Consider the following 15,931-nt stretch of genomic DNA (forward strand, 5'->3'; position numbering starts at 1 on the left):
TACTTCATGCATCCCCTGGTGGCGCAGTGGTTGAGAGTCCTCCTGCCGATGCGGGGGACATGGGTTCATGCCCCGGTCCGGGAAGATCCCACATGCCGCGGAGCGGCTGGACCCGTGAGCCATGGCCGCTGAGCCTGCGCGTACGGAGCCTGTGCTCCGCAACGGGAGAGGCCACAGCAGTGAGAGGCCTGAGTACCGCCAAAAAAAAATAATAATAATAATTTAAAAACAGTATACAGTTTGATCCTTGAACAACATGAATTTTAACTGCACAGGTCCACTTATAGGTGGATTTTTTTCAATAAATACTTGTTATAGTAATACATGACCCATCGTTGGTTTAATCTGTGGTTGTGGAACTGTGGATATGGAGGACCCATGTGGATACACGTATTCATGGATTTTTGACTGAGTGGGGGTCAGCGCCCCTAACCCCTGCGTTGTTCAGGGATCAACTCTACTTCTAAATGCTTATATTCATAGCATTTACCATTTCTGGTCTTTATTCCTTTGTGTAGATTGTTTTCCTGTCTTGTGTCATTTTCCTTCTGCTTGAAGGACTACCTTTAACCTTTCTTATAGTACAGGTCTGCTGGTAGTATATTCTTTCAGCTTTTTAAAAATTTTAAATAAAAGAAATTTTTTTTTTGGCTGTACCATGCAGCTTGCAGGATCTTAGTTCCCTGACCAGAAATTGAACCCAGGCCCATGCCAGTGAAAGCACTGAGTCCTAACCACTGGACTGCCAGGGAATTCCCATTTTATAGCTTTTTAAACTTTTTCTGGAGGCTCTGAAGTAGATTTCCATTCCATGCTGCTCTCCTAGCTTCTAGGTAGCTGTCAGCAATCTTTGGCGTTCCTTGGCTTGTAGACCCATCACTCCAACCTCTGCCTAGGTTTTCACATAGCATATGATATTTAGTCATTATCCAAAATATAAAGTTTAATCCACAAGCATTACTTAAAAATTATAAATACGTAATTTTAGATTAAAATTTTTAGAAAATGCAATGAGATGAAAATAAGAATATGAAGTAAGGAAAAGCAAACTATTACTTAAAAGTATTTGACTCAAAAACTTTTCTTCTCTTTGTAGCTCTTGGAAAAACTAGAGGAAAGCCTTTCCCATTACTCTTATTTTTTGAAGCTATCTTTAGCATAAGTCATGCTTTTAAACATCCTGTTGATGCAGAACTAACCCTGGAAGGAATCAAATGTGGATTATCTGAAAAACGTTTAGATTTAGTTATCAATTGGGTCACCCAGGAAAGGTAAGCAAAGTTAAACTTTTAACTTAATTTTGAAATTTGCTTAGTAAAGTTTTTTGTTTTCAAATTTTAATAGTTTTCTTATCAGTACATTATTTGAGCATTTATTTCAAATCTCTGTTGCAACTAATCAGTCACAAAGTATTTACTAAGCATTCATGGATGGAGTAATAGAGCCTAGTCACAATGAGTCCAGATCAGGAGGTGACTCAAGGCAGCTGACAAGATGTTTCATGACCACTTAATGGTGCATGGAAGTTGATAGGTAAGGATAGAAAAGGATTGATCAGTATCATGCTGCTCAGAGGGATAAGGCAGGAACCTGTTTTCAGGCAGGCTGTGGATACATGTAAAGGGTAAACCCAGGAGAAAACTTGTAAGCAGGAGGGACATGGACCCAAGGTAGCATTTAAAAGAAAATACAAACCAGCAAGGACAGGCAGGAGGTAGCTTCTTGGAGTTGAGTCTCGGCACAAATTGGCAGATTTGTACTGGGGTTCCCTTAGATTGGGTTCCCTGGAACCAAAGCCTGAAACAGGAATTTGGGTGTACATGGTTGATAGAAGGAGGGCTTCTGAAGAAAAACCTATAAGGGACTGAGTGAAACAGAACAGGGAAGGGGAAATAGCCAAGCAAGGACATGACCTCAGGCAAGTTCTAACCTTGGCCTTACTTATAGCGGGTTGGCTCTGAAGCATAAAACACATCACAGAGCTGTTCTCACTTGAGGCAAGGGGCCAGCCTTCCTTTCTTCTCCATCAGTCAGTCAAGGGCTGTGGGCTGCCTAGATGGGAATACATAAGTCTGGACATGGTGGCTCCCACTAGCCCAGGGCAATTCCCTATGGAAGGGAAGGACCTGTGAGCCACTGGCAGCCAACACCCAGAGCAGCTGGGGAAGGGTACGTTGGCCCAGTAAGGAGGATTTGGGCAGGACGCCAAAACAGCATCTGCCTTAGTCAACCATTTGCACAATACAGATCTATATGCTTCTCACATTAAGTTCACTCCATCCAGGCATATCTTCTCTAGGATTTTGTAGTCAATTCTTGGGGAAACTTATAAGAGGAGGGTTAGCAGGAGGAACTATAGCCCTTGTTGCTAGGTCCTAGGGCTGTAATTCGGTTTTTTTACAACTTTATTGAGATATAATTTACATAGAATAACCTATACATGTTTAAAGTGTACAATTTGATTAGTTTTTTAAAAACAGCATTATGAAGACACAATTGATACACAGTAGACCGCACATATTTAAGGTGTACAATTTAAGTTTTGACATATATATATATATATCCATGAAATCATCACCACAATCAAGATAATAAACATATCCATGACCCTCAAATGTTTCCTTATGTACCTTTGTAATGCCTCCTCCTTCATTCCACCACCTCTCAATAACCACTGATCTACTTCATGTTATTCTAGATTCGTTTTCGTTTTCTAGAATTTTATATATATGGAATCACACATTGTATATTCTTTTCTCTTCTTGGTCTGGCTTCTTTCACTTACATTTATTTTGAGATTCATACATATTAATTAGTACTCATTATCTTTCTCTATAACTCATTATAGATTCTTCTTACTTACAGTTTTGGTCTTGATAGCTTGTCTGGTAGAATGACTGTGGTTACCATGCCTTTATCAAACCATCTTTTTTTTTTTTTTCTTGATTTTGATTTTATGTTGGAGTATAGTTGATTAACAATGTTGTATTAGTTTCAGGTGTACAGCAAAGTGATTCAGGTACACATATACACACATATCTATTCTTTTCGAAATTCTTTTTTGTTTTTTTTGGCCATGCTGCATGGCATGCTGGATCTTAGATCCCTGAACAGGGATCAAACCTGTGCCCCCTGCAGTGGAAGCACAGAGTCTTAACTACTGGACCGCCATGGAAGTCCCCAAATTCTTTTCCCATTTATAAACCATGGTTATTGATTTACCCACTAACAGTGTTCAGTTGTCTTGGGACTACCCAGACAAGTAAGCTTCATGAATAAGTGGCCCAGACTCCATGTCAACTACCATTGCCTGATGGACACTACTTCCACAGCTCACACCTATGGGCTCATGCAAGGGTGGGGTTACCAAAGACCAACAGACAGGAGAAGAAAAAAAAACAAACCCAAATTTGGTTCATGGAAGGTTCAGATGGTGTCCAGGTGATGCCAACTTGTCACTTCATCTTTTGAAGACAGAGGAACATCCTTTAGGAAGACATGTACTCCTTAAACCAATGATAATTATATAGTGCTGTATTCCCAATACGTAGAATACTTGGGTCTGGGAAATGAAGAGTGGCCCTGCTCAACTATTACTCCCAGGAGCCTGCTTGGAGAGTGTGTTAGTCAGGATTCTCCAGAGAAACAGAAAAAATATATATAAATAAAAAATTGGCTCATATGATTATAGAGGCTGAGAAGTCCCAAGATCTGCAATCAGCAATGCAGAGAGTCAAGAGAGTCAATGCTGTAACTTCCAGTCCGAAAGCCGGCAGCCTTGAGACCCAAAGGCAGGAAAGACTGATGTCCCAGCTAAGTAGTCAGGCAGGAGGAGTTCCCTCTGTCTTGAGGAAGAGTCATCCTTTTTGTACCATTCAGGCCTTTAACTGATTGGATGAGGGCCACCCACATTCAGGAGAGCAATCTGCTTTACTCAGCCTGTCAGTTAAAATGTTACTCTCTTCAAATACATTCTCACAGACACACCCAAAATAATATTTGACCAAATATCTGTTGTTGGTCAAATAATATCAAGTGTCAACTTGATATTATTTGACCAACAACATCAAGTTGACACTTAGAATGAACCATCAGCACAGGGAGTTTGTGCTTCCCTTGCCTGCAACTTTAGGCTCTGTGAGTCTGGAAGTCCTGATTGACTTTATCATGAGAAGGCAGGACTATTGCTAAATAATGGGGCAAAGGGGAATATTTTTGGCACTCAGGCTCCCTATGCCCTTGAAGAGAGTATGATACCTGGATTTAGCTGATGTCATTTACTGCTTGGGAAATTTTATAACGGAAGGAGTGAGACAGGATAGGGAAAGAGCCAAGCAAGGATGTGAACTCAGGTGAAGTCTAGTATTAGTATTATAAAGAGAGAGCTGTGGAGCATAAGCCATACCGCAAAGTTGTTACCGCTTTTTTATGGGACTGGCTTTTTTTATCCCTTACTAGTCAGTCGTCAGCTCTAGATTACCAAGGGGTTGAAAGATAGGCATAACTTTCTAGGTGAGGTGGCTCCAGTCAGCTGAAGGCAATTCTTCGGAGGAGGGGCAGCTATGAGCTGTCAATAATCAGCTGGAGAAGGGGCACTGGCACAGTAAAGGGGACCTGAGTAGGCACCAAAACTGTGTCTACCAGCTTATGAAGATCAATCTGGAAATAGATAACAGCTCCTTTTGCTGGGTCTATGTGGGCATGGGTTGGGCTGTGAGTATTGGAAGGCAGAGTGACGAAAGGCCTCCCTGTCTTCTCTCTAGTAGCCATGGCCTTCTTGTTTTGCAGCCTGAGGGCTATGCTTTCTTGGCTCTAAATGCATAGGGACATAGAATACATATTAGAGACTAGGTACAGTTCTCATCTTTAAGAATTGTATCATAAGGGAGTAGATGGACAAATGTAAGCACTCCCTAAATAACAAATCCATGACTTAGAAATGTCCCAAACAAAAATGGCAAGTTTGCATACTACTACCTACTGCTACCCATTTCAAATTCATCATTTCCCTGCACAACTGTGGATAGTCATAAAACGGCCCTGGGTTGATCTCACTGTTGTTTCCCAGCGCAAAGTAGCTTTCTCTCACCCTGTCTTGTTATGCCTTCACTTACTGTTCACACAGTAATTAATTATTCACATAATAATAATTATGTTCACGTAATTCCTGTTTTAGGAAACTTCTTCATATGTGTACCCCTCTTTTCAGCCTTTGCCTCCTTCTTTCTTTCCCTGCCTGGTCACACTTCTACACTCCCCACAAAAAGTACTTGTCAGGGAGCCCTGGAAATGGTGCAGGCATGAGGACAGCATCAGAAAGTGCATGTTCATTACTAACACCTGTTATCTAGTGCAAAGACACTTCAGACAAGATTAATTTCCTTACATATACTTGGCCCATTCTACCTCTTAGTTGTAAGAATTTAAACTCTTATGCATTTCCCTGAGTGCATAAAGTGGGAAAATACCACTGCATTTTTCCTGAATTATTCATATTTGTATTTCTGTATTTTTCTGGACATACCATTTAGCATAAATGTCTTTATTCTAAATAGGACAATTTTCTTTAACCCACTCAACTCTAGAGCATTCATGAGCTAATTAATATTGTTTGGATTTTCCATGTTTTGGGTTTCTTCTATTTAGATACCTTAGACACTATAAAAATCATTATGGCTTTACTCCATACCATATTGGTAGTGATTAATTTTAAAATATTAGATTTGAATCTTCTGGCAGCATTTTTATTTTTTCTTAAGCTTTGATGGAACTGTGTGGTAAAACTATGCACTAAAATTAGAAGGCTTTGGATAACTGTGGATTATACCTATTCATACATTTCAGGTCTCCATTAGAAACTCATAAAAACAAAAATCTGACCTTTTTCAAAAAAATTATGGGATGACTACTACTGAAAATGTGCTACAGACTGAAAACAAGGCAAAACCTTGTTTTGGGTGTCTGACTGCTACCTCTTTTACCCCAGGGCTAGAATCCTTGTTTTTCTCACCCCCTGACCCCCGTCACACACACACACACACACACACACACACACACACACACACACCCCACCCCACCCCCCACCACCACCCGCCGCCTGCTTTTCCTTTGGGGCCAATTCCATTTTGGGGCTTGATCCTCCTTCTCCTTTTGGATAATTTTCCTTTTAATCATACTCTTTGCTTCTGATCATCCTTTTGGAAAGTGACAAACGAAGGCAGAGCAACCTTAGTCTCAACTCTGGCCTTCTCTCAGGTGGAGCAGCATCGTGAGGGTGACCACTGAAAATAATGAAATAGTGGTATTAATAAGAAATAAATACTAAGATACTGGTATTTTCATGTTGCTCCAGTAATGCAGTCACTACAACAACTGAAATAATGACTTGTTCAGTCTCAGGAAACGTTGTGGCTTTAACTACCAAAACTTATATTTTGGTATTAAAATGTGGAAGTCGGGGAATTGCTTCCTAAATAATTGATTTGTACTCAGGAGCTGCCTTTTGCTTTTAAACCCACCTCTCTGCTGCCTGCCCCAACAAACACAGAGGGCTTTATCTACTTAATTTTCAATAGAGAGACATTTTGTAGGAGTTTCAGGATTTCATTTTATTGTTATTGGCATTATATTACATGTATACAGACACTAATATTATGTGACTGTTGTTATTCTGTAGCTATTAATTAAAAATATAATTATGGGACTTCCCTGGCAGTCCAGTGTTTAAGATTCCATGCTCCCAATGCAGGGAGCACGGGTTCGATCCCTGGTCAGGGAACTAAGATTCTGGATGCTGCATGACGTGGCCAAAAAACACCCAAACAATAAAGCCCAGTTTCAGTACAGCCAGTAATTAGAAGTGATATCTTTAATGATACCCAGATGTTTTTTGGCTTATGCTGATAGTTTCTAGGTGGAGTTAGTAGTACAGATGGTTCCCTTCAATTGTGTATGAAGATGGTGCACTAAAATTGATGAAAAGCGAAATCTACTTACTTGAGCCATCTCAAAAGAACTGTTTCTTCAGTCTCTCCTAATAGACACAGTCAAGTCCCTTTATTCCCCCCGTTGTCTCTTTCAAATCTATAACAATTAAAAAAAAAAAACAACTGCTGTCGCACTTTCTGTTTTCGTTTTAGTACAAATGCTTGCAAGATCTGTTGGTAATTTTGAGCTAAAGATTTTGTCACTATCTTTAACCAACATTTAATAAGTTCTTACATTCTGCAGGGTGTTGGAATCTACATAACAGCTAAGAACATTGAGAGCCTCAATTATGAGAGAATTTTTGTTTACCTTGAAATTTTAAATCCCACCAATCTTTTCAGGAGAATTTTAACCTTGTTTGTAGATTTTTTTAAAAGTTGAGCTCAGTTTCACAGAAATTACTTCCCCCAAAGGAAGACATGCTGATTGGTTTTGTTCTTGTTGTTAAGTCTTGGATATGTTTAATTTCATCAGTTGCCTACTAACTTGGAATCCTTATAGACCATAGAAAATCCAGTTCTACTGTGCTGAATTTTCAAATATTTCATTCTCATCCATTCATCAAGAGCTCACTAATGTGTGCCCTGTTGATCTGCTTGCTCTAGGCTGACATTTTCTGAGGAGGCTGGGGATGTGATTTTTGATTATGGGGAGCAGGATACTTATAACAAGGCCAAGTGTCTGGCTTTAGCTCAGATTATCTATCGTGAATGTGGCCTGCGCAAGAAAGCTCTTCTTTGCCTGTGTAAACAGGGTCAAATTCAAGGGGCCATGGAGTACATACAACAGTTCAAGGACTTTACTTCTGGTAAGTGAAAAAGCCTATTATCTGTATACATTCGAATTCTGGACTTGAATTGTAAGATCACCCATGATAGTAGGCAATATTTTGGACTTACACATTATAAAGCTTGTTTTGTGTATACCGGTAAGTAGATTTCTTTTGTAATTTTTAGTGAAAACAGGTAAGCTGAAGCTGATTGACTTTGATGGTGGACATTCAAATACATTTTATATTTCTTCAGTACATAAACATTTAGTAAACTTGCAGATATTTGGACCATGCTACTTAAAGGATTTTTAAAAAGTAACTGAACTTATATATATCATTCTGAACTATAATATAAGCATTAGAAATGAAGAATTAGTGAAATAATGTTTTTTTAAAAAGTTTGAAACACCTAGGTTGCAGCTGGGCAGTGATCTGAGAGAATTGTGGACCTTAGGGTGACCCTAGTTTTTGTTTGTTTGTTTAATTTTGTTTATTTATTTTTGGCTGTGTTGGGTCTTCGTTTCTGTGCGTGGGCTTTCTCTAGTTGCAGCGAGTGGGGGCCACTCTTCGTCGCGGTGCACGGGCCTCTCACTATCGCGGCCTCTCTCGCTGTGGAGCACAGGCTCCAGACGCGCAGGCTCAGCGGCCATGGCTCACGGGCCCAGTCGCTCCGCGGCATGTGGGATCCTCCCAGACCAGGGCTCGAACCCGTGTCCCCTGCATCGGCAGGCAGACTCCCAGCCACTGCGCCACCAGGGAAGCCCCAGGGTGACCCTAGTTGAATGAGCTGATCTCTTATTATAGTCTAGTTCAGCAGTAGCCTTAATGTACAGGCAGTCCTGACATATCCCCATATCCCAGGCCTATGTCAATCCTGATTTTGCAAGCTGTGTACTCCAGTTCTAAGAAATTGCACAATGGAACAAAATATAGCACTTTTAGGTCACATTTTTCCAGGAAAAAGAATCTTTTATGGTCGTCGAATCTGATCATTTTCAAAGAGTAAATTGACTTTTACTTAGAATCTGTTTTTTAGAGTTATTAATTTTTGTCATTCATTATGTAACAGCATGCCCGATATTATTAGTGTAATAATAGCTATAGTTCAGCTTTTTACATGCCTTATCTCACTTAATCCTTATGTTAACTCTATGAACTAGGTTTGTTATTATCCTTTTTTTTTTTTTTTTTTTTTTTGCGGTACGCGGGCCTCTCACTGTTGCCTCTCCCGTTGCGGAGCACAGGCTCCGGACGCGCAGGCTCAGCGGCCATGGCTCACGGGCCCAGGTGCTCCGCGGCATGTGGGATCTTCCCGGACCGGTGCACGAACCCATTTCCCCCGCATCGGCAGGCGGACTCTCAACCACTGCACCACCAGGGAAGCCCATCCCTCCATCCCTATTTTATAGATGAAAAATAACTGTGTCCAAAGAGAGGCTAAGGCACAGACCGGTATGTAATTTGCCTGTATAGACACAGCGATGGAACAGAATCTGGCAGAGTAGTTACGACACAATATTCGTTGAATGAATTATATATTTTATTAATATTATCTAATTTATACAGATTCAGTTTCTGTGTTAAGTATTATTTTTCCATACAATTATTTTAGTCAAGAAATCAAGGTTTTAATTACTCTTGGAATTTTTATTGAATGAAATGTGAAGTTTCTTTTTTTGCTTGCAAAATTTGCCTTGCATGAGTATACAGAAATATGATTGACTCATTATCATATTATCCTGTTCCTCTAGTAGTGCGTTACACTGTAAAATAATTATACAGTCAGCCCTCCATATTCATGGGTTCCACATCCATGGATTCAGTGAACTTCAGATTGAAAATATTTGAGGGAAAAAAAATTCCAGAAAGTTCTAAAAAGCAAAACTTGTGTTTGCTGTGCACCAGCAGTTATTTACATCACATTTGCATTGTATTTGCAACTATTTACATATTATTTACATTGTATTAGGTAATCCAGAGATGATTTAAAGTATATGGAAGGATGTGTGTAGGTTATATGAAATTACTATGCCATTTTGTATAAGAGACTTTTTATATAAGAGACTTGAGCATACTCAGATTTTGCTATCTGCAGGGGGTCCTGAAACCAAACCCCGTGGATATCAAGGGACAACTGTATATTGTACTAATGTAAGAAATATTAACTCTCCTATGTAATTAGAACCTTGATATTTATCCTCAGAATTTATTTAGTACAACATCATAAGATAATAATAACCTGAGGAAAATTAAGCTTAAAAGGTAGAAACAATGTTTGAAAAATTACTCTGCTTATTTTACTTTTTAATGACAAACAACCACAGCTTTCCAAAGGATCATCCTTGGCCTCAGGGAACAGACTCAGTTTGTTAATACTTTCTGGTTTCAGAAGAAAATGGTCTTTCTCAGATTTAGACTGTCAGCTTTACATTTACAAATCAAAGAAACAGAACAAAAACGGTGAAGTCCTAAAAAGGTCTTTTGTTCCAAAAGCATAAATCTGACTCATAGAGCATCTGTTTTAGAAGGAAAAACACTTCGTTTTTCCTCCCTAATGATTTCTAGAATAAAGCCTGAAATGATTTGTTTGTTCACCTTCCCCATCGTCATTAAACAAGTGAATGTACCTGTCTGGTTATATTCTAGATATGGAATTCTAGACTCCGAGGCTAGAAACAATCTAGAAACTGGGTTATTCTAGATCCGAGGCTCTCAAACCTTCTGGTCTCAGGTCTCCTTCATAGTTTTAAAAAACATTGAAGATCCCAAAGAGTTTTTGTCTATGTGGGTTCTACCAATTGATATTTATCCTATTAGAAATTAAACCAGGGACTTCCCTGGTGGTGAGTGGTTAAGACTTTGCCTTCCAATGCAGGGGGTGTGGGTTCAATCCCTGGTCCAGGAGATAAGGTCCCACATGCCTTGCGGCCAAAAAAAAAACCAAAACAGAAAACAGAAGCGATATTGTAACAAATTCAATAAAGACTTTAACAAAAAAGAAATTAAACCAGAAAAAAATTTTTATTGGAGTATAGTTGATGTACAATATTATATGTTACAGGTGTACAATATAGTGATACACAATTTTTAAAGGTTATACTCCATTTATAGTTATTATAAAATATTGGCCATATTCCCTGTGTTGTACAATATATCCTTGTAGCTTATTTTATACTTAATAGTTGGTACCTTTTAATCTCCTACCCCTAAATTGTCCCTCCCCCTTTCCCTCTCCCCACTGGTAATGACTAGTTTGTTCTCTATATCTGTGAGTCTGTTTCTGTTTCGTTCTATTCTCAACTGGTTTTCAGCCAGGTTGAGCTTCTTCAGCTGGAGCGTGGGTGCCAGGAGCTGGGGGGTGGGGGGGTGGGAGAGGAGTTGGGGGGCAGAGTCTGCAGCCTATTGCCACACAGGTAGAGCTCCTGGAGGTGGCTCAGGCCATTCAGGGTATCAGGAGACAACGAGGCCAGCTCGTTGAAGGAGACGTCCGTGGTGTTGAGTGCCGGCAGTGCCCATCCCAGCAAGGGCAGGCTTCTCAGCTTATTGTGGGATATAATCAGGGTCTCCAGCCAGGGCAGTGTCACATCAGTCTGCAGGCTGGTCCGCTGGCTCTTCCCCAGGTGCAGCTGAGTGAGGTGAGTCAGATGCATCTATTTTTTTAGATTCCACATATTAAGTGAGATCATACAGTATTTGTCTTTCTTTGTCTGACTTATTTCACTTAGCAAAATGCCCTCCAAGTCCATCCATGTTGCTGCAAATGGCAAACTTTCACGTTTAAAATAACAATAGGAAATTCCCTGGTAGTCCAGTGGTTAGGACTCTGTGCTTTCACTGCTGAGGGTGCAGGTTTAATAATCCTTAGTTGGGGAACTAAGCACAAGTTGTGCCGCAAGGCCAAAAACAAAAACAACCAACAGCAATAAACCAATTATGTATTGTCATAAGTAAAATATTTTTATGAAAAGTAACTTTTCCAAAGCTAAACAATTTAAGGAAAAGAGTGACACTGTTTTACATTTTTGTAAATCTCTGTAATGTCTGGTTTAGTAGAAGATAGCTGGCTTCCCATATCTGATCCTATATTCAGTCTATTGTAATATGTCATGTAGCTTCTGGAAAAACACCACTGTATATTTGTGAGAGAAGGAGAATAAAAAAGGCAAATTTTAGTATTTTTATGAAAATAGTTCTGACTTTATGGACCCTAGACCATATTTTGAGAACCACTGTTCTAAGTATCTAGGTATATGTGAGTTAAACAGTACCATGGTTGATATATAGACCCTTATAACCTTATTAAAATAGAACATACAAGATAAATAACGATCATTATTACATGTCAAACCAAGGAATAAGGAAATGCATTCCGAAGTAAGTAGAGGGGTAGGTTCATAGGATTTGAACTTGTGTCCTTTCTAATTAGTCAGAGACCATATCTTGTACATAATGGAGTAAATATTGGTTAATCAATTAATGGAGAAGAGTATTTGAATACTTGATTGAATGAAATGGAGAGAGATGGATGAGTTATGAAATGTTGGAGACAGGGTTGTCCTATATAAATAACTTCACCTTAGTGGAGGCCAGATTGAGCGACCCAAATCATAAACTTCTACCTCTTTTCTAGGGAAAATTTTTAAAAAATTATTTGACTTCATTGATATAGAATTATATTCTGCTATTCCTTGCTTCATCTTTTACCATTTCTCTTTCCTTCTCTCTCTCTCTCTTTGTGTGCGTATGCATGTACATATATATATACATACACACAATGCACACACACATACATATTTATTATTTTGGAGGAGCAGCACCACAGATTGGAAGGTCATGGACTTTGGGGGTCAGATGAACTGTTCTTCTTTAGACTGTGTATCTAATTCTGGGAAAACTAACCTCTCTAAGCCTGTTTCCTCACTTGTAATGTGAGAATAATAATATCTGACTTATACTGAATATTAGGTGTAGTAATTTAATATATGTAAGTTCACAGTACAATAAATATGTGTTTAATAAACACTAGATTACCTTGTATTACCTTTTAGAGTGCAGGTATGTTTACACGTAGTTCTTGAAATGCTCTCAAAAATTATTCTGAAAATTACCTCTGTTGTGGCTCAAGAATATTTTTACTTAAAAAAATTTAGTAAGTTAACACAAAGTTTATAAATTTAAGAATATAAATCATGATTGTAGCTTTAGATTATCTGAATGGTTAACTAGTAGACTAAACCATATGAAATTGCTTTTTTTTTTGAAGTAAAAAATGGTCAAGTGTAGGCAACTTCATATGGCTCAACCTCTAGCTACTTGAACTAGCAGCTTCTTAAAATCTTCATATTTGGGTTTCTAAATACTTGATATTTTTAGGAAAAATTGCTGAGCCCCTTTTCTGTGCAAGGCACAGCAAGAAAGATATACTCAGTAGAAGTTGGCCCCCAAATGAGCAACAAGATGTAGACAAAAATAACGTAGTATTAGATGGGAGCTTAGAAATTGTGGAGATACTAATTCTAGCACTTTAAGATGCAAAAACTGAGGTCCAAAAGATTAAGTGACTGATTGAGCTATGATTAGAATTCAGGATTCGTGATTGTCAACCTGGTCCTTTTTTTAATACCACATTTCTTTCCAAGACTGTTCTCTGATAAATTTTTTTTCCTGGTACTATGTTTAGGTAGTTTTCCTTTGTTTTCTCCTATGCTGAGTATGATTTTTTTTTTTTCTTTTTTGGATTGGAGATAGTAATGTTGAATTCATTGAGGGCTTTGGAAGGATTGGAAAAAGAAGAGTTGATTGGCAAATATAGACATTAGCTAGTCCCAGTTTCTAGTTGATGTATCATATTAGGATGTTGAGACACAGTTTTTCATTTTTGCTTTCAGATGACCTGATGCAGCTAATAAAGTTATGTCCCCACACTGAATTAATTCAGTGTCTCACTAAAGAATGGAATGGGAAACCACCATATTTATCTTTTGGTCTTGCTGTACTTCACCTGTTCTCTGTAGATATGAAAAAAGTTGGCATTAAGCTACTTCAAGAAATAAATAAAGATGGGAAAGGTAAGTGAAGTAAAATTTTGTAGTGAAAGAAATAGTAGTGGGTTATTTAGGGAAAGGTTCAAGATTATTATGTTTGAGTTAACTCTATCTTCCTAAGAGTTTATTCTTGGCAAGAGTTAACTTTAGGTGTTTATAAATGTAAAGATTACCATGTTAATAATAATCTGTTGGCAGTAGTATATATTTGTTGAGAGAATTAGAATGAAGAGAGACTCTTTCTGAAGCTTGAGGGTAACATCATAATAATTATAATAGCTATGACTACTGTAAACTTTATATATATTAACATGTGTATATTTAATAATTTATATATATTTTTAAAAATGTTATTTAGATAAACTTTATGTTTTTTATTCCTAAAGCAAATATATATGAAAATATTATTTACATATATTATTTACTCTGAACCTCACTCTGGAGTGGGATCAGGAATAACTAATTAGATCTCACTTTTTTCTTTCCTTTCTCTAATTTAATATAGAAACTTGAGCAGACAGATTGATTTTAAATTATCATATGGGGCCAAAGAAAGAATAGTAAATTACATGAAAACATAGTTGGGAAGATAATTTAGAAATTATCATTACAGATATCAACGAAAGTATTTTATTTGATAGAAAAATAGTAATCATGGTAGAAATAAAATGATAGTGATTACAATAACCTGAATAGAGATCCTCTTTCATCAAGTATTATAAGTAATGCAGGTAGTAGATAAACGAGTTCCATAAATAGTTCCAAAGAGGGTCACTATAATTGATTTTCAAAAGTAAATAATATCATTAGTTTTCTTTAATAAACAAAATCCTTCTTTTATTTCCTTTAGAAAAATATTTGTTAAAGCAGGCCCATCATTAAGAGGTCTCTGTCTAGAGATAGGATGGAGGTTTTGCCAAAGTTTTTTAAACCCTTAGGTTAGCACTATAGGGCATTTATAAAAGTGTTTGAAGGATCATGAAAACTTGACCATCAGATTTGTTTGATAGTTCCTAGTGGTACCTTATAGACTGTGAATAAGGCTGAGCCCACATTCTTCACTTTCTGAGCTCCCTTCCTTTCAGCCTTCAGCATCTTCTGACCTTACCAAGAAGGAGATGAGTGGAGGAATAGGTAATGTGAGAAATGGTGGAGAGTTGAATTGAGGCATGAAAAGGTTAATGAAAAAGGAGGAGGAGAAGGAACTAACACTTCAGTACTTACTATGAGCTCGACTAGGCACTCCACGTTACACTTAAAGGAATCAGGTCTAATAGTAATGGAGTTGAAATGATATCTCTTTATTTTTGAAGAATTGCTAAGTATGGATTATCAAATAAGTGCTATATTATAATATTGTATTTTTATTTCCTCAGATGCAGTTGAACATCTTATGATAAATGATCCATTTTGCTCCCTAGAAGAGTGGCAAGAATTAGCGAATATATGTTTACAGAATGGCTTTGGCAAATTATCTAATGACATCATGTCTGTTCTTCGATCTCAAGCTGGGGTTACAGAAATTTCTGAAGAGGATGATAAAGTCAGCTTGATGCAGCATGTTTTTTGGTAGTTCTACATCTTAACCAGTTGAGGGAGCCTGTACAACATTTTATATATATCAGTTAGGCAAACTGATTTTGGTATAACTAACTTATAAATAAATCTGGAGTATGAAGTTCTCAGAAATATATCATGCTTCTTTATGATGACGTTTAGATTTGTCCTTGAAATATTTACACCATTGCTTCCTTTTTTTATATGGTCATTTTGTATATTGAATCTTTCTAAAATTCCTATGTACTTTATTTTTTCTTTTTTAACATTTTTATTTTTTATTTAATTTTAATTTTATTTTGGAGTATAGTTGATTTACAATATTATGTTTCAGATGTACAGCAAAGTGATTCAGTTATGCACATATTGGATTGGCCAAAAAGTTCATTCGGTTTTAAGTAAAAATAAAAGGCATTTTTCATTTTCGTCAAGAACTTTGTTGAACAATGTATTCATTAACTGAATGAACTTTTTGGCCAACCCAATACACATATCCATTCTTTTCCCATATAGGTTATTACAGAATATTGAGTAGAGTTCCCTGTGCTATATAGTATGTTCTTGTTGATTA

The 15,931-nt window shown here is 37.6% G+C and overlaps 1 protein-coding gene across 3 annotated transcripts in view; it reads left to right on the forward strand.

Moving 5' to 3' along the window:
* CLHC1 (clathrin heavy chain linker domain containing 1) overlaps positions 1–15,492 on the forward strand; it is a 44,838-nt gene extending 29,346 nt beyond the window's left edge. For all 3 annotated transcript variants that reach the window (XM_060169590.1, XM_060169591.1, XM_060169592.1), the window contains exons 8-11: positions 1,097–1,271; positions 7,593–7,795; positions 13,648–13,827; positions 15,180–15,492. In XM_060169590.1, coding sequence (XP_060025573.1) covers positions 1,097–1,271; positions 7,593–7,795; positions 13,648–13,827; positions 15,180–15,376 — 755 coding nt within the window. In that variant the 3' untranslated portion in view covers positions 15,377–15,492. The remainder of the gene's footprint in view (positions 1–1,096; positions 1,272–7,592; positions 7,796–13,647; positions 13,828–15,179) is intronic.
* The last annotated feature ends 439 nt before the right edge of the window (positions 15,493–15,931 follow it).

This window comes from Lagenorhynchus albirostris, chromosome 13 (genome assembly GCF_949774975.1).
Source record: "Lagenorhynchus albirostris chromosome 13, mLagAlb1.1, whole genome shotgun sequence".
In the NCBI taxonomy this organism is placed as follows: domain Eukaryota; kingdom Metazoa; phylum Chordata; class Mammalia; order Artiodactyla; family Delphinidae; genus Lagenorhynchus; species Lagenorhynchus albirostris.